At 49.0% G+C, this 7,354-nt stretch overlaps 4 protein-coding genes across 6 annotated transcripts; 1 reads left to right on the top strand and 3 right to left on the bottom strand.

Annotated features, from left to right (window-relative positions):
- Positions 1–4: 4 nt before the first annotated feature.
- Positions 5–1,989, top strand: FVEG_05322 (hypothetical protein). 2 transcript variants are annotated; one of them, XM_018893497.1, is made up of 4 exons: positions 5–427; positions 488–503; positions 565–618; positions 668–1,989. In XM_018893497.1, exons 1-4 carry the CDS (start codon positions 217–219, stop codon positions 1,170–1,172), a joined length of 786 nt encoding a protein of 261 aa, XP_018750351.1. In that variant the 5' UTR covers positions 5–216; the 3' UTR covers positions 1,173–1,989. The 2 variants fall into 2 exon arrangements, with proteins under 2 accessions (XP_018750351.1, XP_018750352.1); XM_018893498.1 differs by having other exon boundaries at positions 488–618.
- On the bottom strand, positions 1,521–3,497 carry FVEG_05321 (hypothetical protein; the record flags this gene model as incomplete). Its single annotated transcript, XM_018893496.1, has 2 exons — positions 3,237–3,497; positions 1,521–3,187 (listed from the first exon to the last, which is right to left on the bottom strand). Exons 1-2 carry the CDS (start codon positions 3,427–3,429, stop codon positions 1,521–1,523), a joined length of 1,860 nt encoding a protein of 619 aa, XP_018750350.1. The 5' UTR covers positions 3,430–3,497.
- Positions 3,498–4,023: 526 nt separating this feature from the next.
- On the bottom strand, positions 4,024–4,263 carry FVEG_05320 (hypothetical protein; the record flags this gene model as incomplete). The annotated part of the gene is made up of 1 exon (XM_018893495.1): positions 4,024–4,263. The coding sequence occupies one exon, from the start codon at positions 4,261–4,263 to the stop codon at positions 4,024–4,026; it is 240 nt and encodes a 79-aa protein (XP_018750349.1).
- A 1,070-nt stretch (positions 4,264–5,333) lies between these two features.
- Positions 5,334–6,583, bottom strand: FVEG_05319 (hypothetical protein). Of its 2 annotated transcripts, XM_018893493.1 has the most exons (4): positions 6,431–6,583; positions 6,278–6,374; positions 6,103–6,227; positions 5,334–6,051 (listed from the first exon to the last, which is right to left on the bottom strand). In XM_018893493.1, exons 1-4 carry the CDS (start codon positions 6,434–6,436, stop codon positions 5,470–5,472), a joined length of 810 nt encoding a protein of 269 aa, XP_018750347.1. In that variant the 5' UTR covers positions 6,437–6,583; the 3' UTR covers positions 5,334–5,469. The 2 variants fall into 2 exon arrangements, with proteins under 2 accessions (XP_018750347.1, XP_018750348.1); XM_018893494.1 differs by having other exon boundaries at positions 6,103–6,374.
- Positions 6,584–7,354: the final 771 nt, after the last annotated feature.

Below are 7,354 nucleotides of genomic sequence, written 5' to 3'. Positions count from 1 at the left end.
CTAACTTCTATCCCGCAGGTCCCTCGCCTCAGTCACCTTCTTCGAACTCAACCACCTCCAAATGTCTCAGATCCCGGTTTTATTTTATTTTATTTTTCTCGGAATTGAGGTCTGAACCACCATAGTCTGGAACTTACTTAATCTGTACGTTCCTCTATGCCATTCATTCTCTTGGTTTGACGAGTCCTCCCTCGATCTTAGCCTTACGATCTCGGCATGCAAGTTCTCTCAACTGTCATTTCTCGACGTGGGTTATCTCGGTTGGCTATAGGTTCGCGGGCTGCGGCAGCAAGTATCGGTAATTCGGCAACATTGAGATTGGCCAGTACATCTCTAGAAGGCACTGCCGTATCTCGTCCTACTCCTGGCTCTTCGTTACACCAGATTCGCGCCATGTCTTCACCTGCGCAAAACGAGCTGCGGTTCAGTAAGTGTCCATCCTACCTGTTGCTAAGATCTGATAGAGATGCTGACTTGTGGCGGTCAGAGAACCCAAGAATCTTGTATGTATATCATTACTTTCGATCTGACAGAAACGCCTAATCAAAGAGTGGTGTGGTATAGCGTTTGCGATATTCAAGAAAAGTTCCGCCATGTCATTCACGAATTCGATAGCATGTATGGCAGCCCCCAGTTCATTTGACGCCACTCAGCTAATCAACCTCAGCGTCCTCACCACTCAAAAGCTCCTCAAGTTCGCAAACACTCTCTCCGTTCCCGTCGTAACCACGACCCAAACCTCAGCAAAGCTTGGTCCCACAGTTTCAGCTCTAGCACAGCTCCTCCCCTCGTCACCACACGACAAGACACGCTTCTCCATGTCCATTCCCTCCATCACCGTCGATCTACCTCACAGCTCAGAAATCGCTCTTGTCGGCATTGAGTCTCATATCTGCATTACCCAGACAGCCCTCGATTTGCGCGACGCAGGACATAAGGTATATGTCATTGCCGATGGAGTATCGAGCTGTAATCCTCGCGAAGTCGACATTGCCCTCGATCGATTGCGTGCCGAGCCCGGAATCACGGTCACGTCGAGCGAGAGCTGGATGTACGAATGCGTGGGAGATTCGCAACATCCTGCTTTCAAGGGACTGATTGGTGTTGTCAAGGAGTCAATTGCAGACACCAGAAAGGTTTGGCAGGCCTTGCCTCCTGGATCTAAGATCTAGGCGTAGTGGCATACTTATTTAATGATAGATTAGACATACATTTGCATAGTACAAACATCATTGCTGTCAATTTCTCTTCCTTTCTTTTCTAGCAAAGCATCAAACCGCCTTTGCCTCTATTGTTTTCTGTTTGGTTTTGTTTGGTTTTGTTACATCAAGTCGCAATCGTCTTTATCAATCATAGCTATCTAAGAAACCCAAATGACCGGGTCATTGCGATTCTGCATTTCTTTGAGTCCGCCCATTTATGGTCTCCACAGACTAACTTAGAGAATAAACTTCAAGGGACCTGAAAGTCTACACGGCTGATAAAGAAAGGAATGGCTACTGGCAAGCCATTCAATCACATTACTCTGAGCCCGCGGTTGTTTTGGCTTTGGATGTTGGTGTCATCCATGAGAACGCTGACGCCACTCCGACGGGGTTGGCAGACCTAGGCAGGGAATTGTTGCTATTGGCGTTGGCGTTGGCGCTGCGACCATCACGACTTGGAGGTGGGAGCGACTGTGACTGCGATTGCGTTTTGTGTTCGCTGCTCATGCTCACCGCACGCTTAGCCTCCCATCTATTGGCAGGAGTACCACCGTTCTCCCCAACGCTGACTTGACTCTTGCGTCGACCATCTCCCAGGCCTTTAGACGAAGAGGCATCATAAGAAGAAACTGTCCTCGAGGCCGACTTCTGGGGCTTCAGAACTTTCATGTTGCGGCCTCGACCGGCAGGTTGATATCCACTCAGTGAACCATCTCTGTGCGGACCGTCCACTCCGTTCCCTGATCCATGGCGCCATGAGCCCCAAATCCCTGAAAGGGGTTCTCGCCTGGAGCCCTCGGGGGTAGACTGCTCAGCAGTACGCTCCTTAGGGCCTAGTTGGTCTCCGTTGATGAGTCCACGAGACCTTCTCTCACTCTCCGCACCGGATACACTGCCTCTGGAGCTGGGTCGCTTATTGAGAACCGCGTCAGTTGCCATCGGCGACATTTCGCTTCGAGACTCATAGTCCTGCTGAGGAGCCTCCGTGTCAGGGATACTTTCCTGGCTAGCCTGGCTGAAATCCCCGGAGACGAAGGGAGGAGCATTTGCATTCAACTTGGGCTTTTCTGGGACCATGTTGGTTGTGCAGATATTCCGAAACACGTTTTCGTCCTCTGGTCGGACAAAGGGGACCTGGAGCCGCTCTCGCTCGTCGCCACGAAGTGTCATAGTATTCTGGGAAAATAGAATATCTGCGGAATGGGCTCTGAGAGCATCGCTGCCCAAGTAGATTCGAATGGCTTTGCGATCTGCAGCCTGGATAGGCTGCTCTGCCACTCCAAAGACCTCGAAAAAGACAGTGATCGAAGGAACAGGCCCATGAGGACTACTAGAGCGACTGCCATGATGTGTTACCACAGCCTCTGCAAAGTAGACATTTAACCTAACGCGATATGAACCGTCAACCTCACGATGGATCTGATCGATAAGGTCCAACTCTCTGAGGAGAGAGTACTCAACGGTGGACTTTTGTGAGCCACTGCAAACGTCGGCGTAGAGGAGTGTTGAGTGGCCAAAGTTAGGGGTTAACCAACATCGAACGATCGAAGGGACCGTCCCGAGTACATAAAACGCCGCAGGGGGGCCAGGAATGTCGAACGAATCGTCGTCGTCGTCGCCAACAGCAAAGTTGTTATCAAGGCCTAAGCTGCTAGCCCGACCAGAAGCAACGGAGTGGTGAGAGTGAACTGAATGTCCAGCAGAGCTGTGTCGCCCATCCGACTTGTGAGATAATGAGCGCTCCATCATAAGGCCACTTCCAGGACGAACAGGGCCAAAATCTCCCGAGTGACGATTACTTGGGCCTCCCCAGCTGGATCCGTGCAGGGCGCTTTCGTCGAATCGAACACTATTAGCCCGCGAAGCAGCGCCTCGGCGAACCGGTTCTTCCTCTGCTGGTCCAAGATGAAGAGATCCTAGAAGCTCCTCACCTTGCTCATCCAAGTCATCAAACATGTCATTGTGTGGAATGGAAACAGGTCCTAAAATTTGTAAGGGAATGATCCATAAGTCAACAGGCTGAGAACTCACCTGTTTGAGGTGTGCCACTCAAGACACCTGGAAAGGGAGAGTTCCAGACAGACTTCAATGCGGCATCATCTGCCTGTTTCTTTTCCAATCGAAGAAGCCGTTCAGCATGATTGCTCTGGGTATATTGTACTTGCTTCACTTCCATCTGCAGACTGTACAGATCTTCGCGAGAGACTGGAAATCTGGGATCCATCCCCAGGTCAGGTCTGATTAGACAACAAGGCTCCAATTCTAGGTGTAGAGAACGCCGATTGACTGCAGATCGAGGGCTGGTGGCTCGACTAAAGGATAGGAAGAGAGAGATCTAGAGACGGGGGGGATTTGGAGGCGCTCGTAGAGAAGGGCGGAACGTCTAGACAATGGCTTCAATCGTACAGCATGAGCTTTGATCCAGCACAACTTTCTCGACAATAAAAACGATTGGTCCTTCCGACCTCGATCCCCAGTTAAGATTTAGTTCACGAGGTCCTCCCTCCCCGCCGCATCGCCTAGTGTAGACCAAAGGGCCCTCCCCTCGACAAGCAGAGTGCGATCTCGGGAATCGCCTGGTCGTCGTGAGTAGTGGCCTCAAATCGAGCGGCTGGTGAGTAGCTTGGCGTATAATTGGTACTTGAAGATCGATTGGAAGGGTGCCAGGTCGGGAGTGCGACTTGGACTCGTGATAGGTGTGGACGTGAGGATCGGCAAGGCGTGCTCGTTTATTGGCGAATGTTGCGAGGCAACCTACTGATGGAAGAAACTATCGTATCTGAAGAGGGCTAAGAATATAGGCTTCACAGTTGATGGGCTATAGAAAGTAGAGATTGACCAGGTTTGACATAGGCCGGTCCTGATATGAACGATAGGGGTCGGAGTTGGATGTAAATGAATGGTGCAAAGCGGGCAAGAAGTTCAAGGCAACTGGGATCGTGGGTGGCTTCTGCGGAGGGGTTACGGTCGATTTCGTGTGTTCGTAAGTTTGAGGGGAATCTTGGAGGCGTGTTCGAGGTCGTAGAGGTACGTCAGGAGTTGGGAATAGGGTAATCATCAAAGAGTGAAGACCGAAATGATGTTCAGATGGCACAGGTGTGGATTGAATTTAACAACCAGACGGGAGCAACTTGAGGCTTGAGTACGTAGGTAGGCGTAGGCTGGCGCGCTAACGTGGCGGTTCTTCTAGCGCCTGTGGCGTGTTAAAGTAACCCACTGTAAGCATTAAACGTCAGGGGAGGCTAGCCACTCAAGGGAATACGATTAAAGGTTCCAGTGCCTTGAACTGTCGTCACCCATGCAATCCATACTACCCACCTTAGGTAGCCTCGGGGGGCAAGAAAACACTAAACCTGGATATAAGGTGTCAAAAGAGACTTAGTAAAGAGTCCTCTAAGTTTATGTTAAATTTACTTCAATATTTTTATTACTTAGGGTTAAGGTCTTGAGTTTTCTTTCCTCCCCTACGGTAAGAGGTACCTTAGCTTTCATCAGGGAGCAACAGCTGGAGAACTTCTGGTCCAGAACCAAGATGCCAAAAATATTAGTGACTTACATACTTGCCCAGAGACTTATCGACATAGGTAGTTAGATTATACTACAAGTAAGACCCTTCGTCGTTTAGGATAAGAGATCTCGAGTTTTCTGGCCCCTAGATTTAGTTCCTTGCAACTATCCATCAGAGGTAGGCAGATGAGGTACCTTAGGTTATGCCAATTCGAATTATACAGCATGTACCAATTTGTTGAATGACACAGTCAGGATTCTCATATTTCACACAAGTGTCCTCTGGAATGCAGCACCCATATCCATCCCGTTTCCTGGGACAGAGGGGTTAGAGGGTTACATTTCTGTCCCTACCTACTAGTTAAGGTACCTACCGTAGGGGAGGAAATAAAACTCAGGACCTTGAACCTAACTGATAAAAAAGATTTAGGTAACTTAGTATAATTACAAGATGAGTTTAGGATACATTTTATACAGTTCATTTTGTCACCTTAAACTTAGGTCTTGTGTTTTCTTGCTCCCAGAGGCTGGCTACTGTAGGTAGTAGACAGGTAGGTAAGGTACCTACCTTAAGTTGGTGCTACCTTAAGGTAAGATGGTGGGGTGAAATTGTCTTGACATACCTCAAGCCACGCTCACACCTCATTGCTGCAAAACATCGAGTCAAGGACACAAGAAACTCTGCACAGCGCGTATATTTTGGCATCTTATTCTCAATCAGTGCCTCCAATATCGAATACCATAATCTGCATCCCATCTAATCGCCAGTGTTCAGATTGGGCTTGAGCTCCAGCAGTTCTCGCCAATCTGGGATCACAAATCCCTTGCGATCATCGTCCGCGAGGCCGTGCCACTCCTTACCAATAAATGGCTTAAGGCTCTCATAGAATACCTGATAGCCAGATCCGCTCATATGGAGCCCGTCGTGAAGGAGAGTGTCCAGGCCACCCTGCTTACCGTTCTCGGGGTCGCCTAGCCATGGTCCACCAGGGGTGTAATCGTCAGGAGTAAGGGAGATGGCCTTGTCCATCTGGGCCTTCCAGAGGTCGACTAGAATAACCCCAGGATTTTCGCGCGCTACCTCACGAGCCACCTCGGAGTAGGCAGCGCTAATAGCAGACTTGCGGACTGCTCCTTGGTGGCCATTCTCGATGGAGCGAGGGGTCGTCTTGATCTCATCCAGGGGAGGCGGCGTCACCAGCAGAATCTGGGGCTTGTGGGCAGCGATGCGTGGGTGGTTGATAATTTTGGTGAGGTTTTCCTTGTACCGATCTATAGGAACATGCTGCTTGGTGATAGCACCAGGAAGCACAGCATCATTTGCGCCAAACAGGAGAACCTAATCATTTTTAGCTACACAAGTCTTCACTCCATGTGGCGGGTACCGTACTAGATAGTCCATCTTGGGGGATGAGGCTGTACGCTCCGGGAAGATTTCAGGCAGGTATCTCAGAGCGATGTCGGTGTTGAAGCCCGAGTATCCCCGGTTCACGATATCCAGACGCCGAATGAAATCTGCAGAAGTCAGGCCGTTTCCTATGCGGTCACTTACGTTGGATTCTCACCAGACTGGAGAGCAGCTTGAAAAGAGAAACCGTCTTGTATATCTGAGCATTGTTGGAACAAAGAATCTCCGAAGAGAACGACCTGAGGAACTGTCGACTGTGACGTGTGAGCTTTTTCTTTTTGGCATTGACTGTAAGTTGAGCGTTGCTTACAGCCATGTTGGGACGTGGTGAAGGTGTTTTGACTTCGTTGAGGCTCTCGTCGTCACGGAAAACGTCAGGTTTAAGCTCTATCAGATAGGGAGACTTTGCGACCCTAACAGCCTCAATTGTGCGGTTAAATAGATTGGCAAGTCACCAGAAACCTGCGGCTTAAATGTTCGTTTCTAACGGGTATTGTCCCACCTGTTTCTCATTGCTCCTCTGCGCATTGTGGGGGTTCCGAGCCAATAACATAGTATCTTTTTAAGTCGAACAATTCACATTGGACTGAGACATGCGTATCTACATATGAACAAGATTCGGAAGTCTCAGCGAGCTGAATAGGTATCTTTCAGAGCATTATTCACCTAGGGTATTTATTGTTTCTCGAACAGGAAATTATTCACTTACTACCAACTTCAAGTCTTACCGAGTTGTGCCCCATAAGCGGCGTGCTTGACAACTGTTACAAGATAATCCAACGAGATGCTGTAAAGACTCAAATCAGAACCATTTGGCGACTTTTTAGGCCCTCGGTAATTATAGGTATCTACGGTACGCGTATAGAATCTGATATCATGTCAAGGAGAAGCAGAAACACTTGGTACTTCGTATCTAAGTAATGAAAACATTTGGATAAGTTCAATATAACTTAGTGGGTGTTTAGACCAGTTTACTTTGGCACCGCGATATATTAATCTCGGAAGTTTCCCTCTCCCTGAGACATATGGGAAAGGAGCCCACTGTTGATACTGACCCCGATTGTCGAGTCAATGTTCTTCTGGGTAGTCAATACAGCCAGCTGGGTGGCGGGGACCAGAAGGATATGGCTCCAACTTTAGGACAGGGAGCTATGGGACCAACTCCGCCGATAGTTAGTATATTGGTCTTCCCAAGACAGTGGTGATGATGATGATAATCATACTTGCAATTCAT

The sequence above is a fragment of the Fusarium verticillioides genome, chromosome 3 (genome assembly GCF_000149555.1).
Source record: "Fusarium verticillioides 7600 chromosome 3, whole genome shotgun sequence".
In the NCBI taxonomy this organism is placed as follows: domain Eukaryota; kingdom Fungi; phylum Ascomycota; class Sordariomycetes; order Hypocreales; family Nectriaceae; genus Fusarium; species Fusarium verticillioides.
The sequence above is the reverse complement of the archived record's forward strand: the minus strand, read 5'-3'. Positions and strand labels throughout refer to the sequence as shown.

Bases quoted from the DNA above. Each gene is read 5' to 3' on its own strand.
- FVEG_05319 (XM_018893493.1), bottom strand. The intron at 6,228-6,277 runs GTGAGAATCCAA...TGACTTCTGCAG, and splicing joins TCAAGCTGCTCTCCAGTCTG to ATTTCATTCGGCGTCTGGAT. The intron at 6,052-6,102 runs GTACGGTACCCG...AAAAATGATTAG, and splicing joins CCCCCAAGATGGACTATCTA to GTTCTCCTGTTTGGCGCAAA.
- FVEG_05322 (XM_018893497.1), top strand. From the start codon at position 217: ATGCAAGTTCTCTCAACTGTCATTTCTCGACGTGGGTTATCTCGGTTG. The intron at 619-667 runs GTATGGCAGCCC...AATCAACCTCAG, and splicing joins ATTCACGAATTCGATAGCAT to CGTCCTCACCACTCAAAAGC.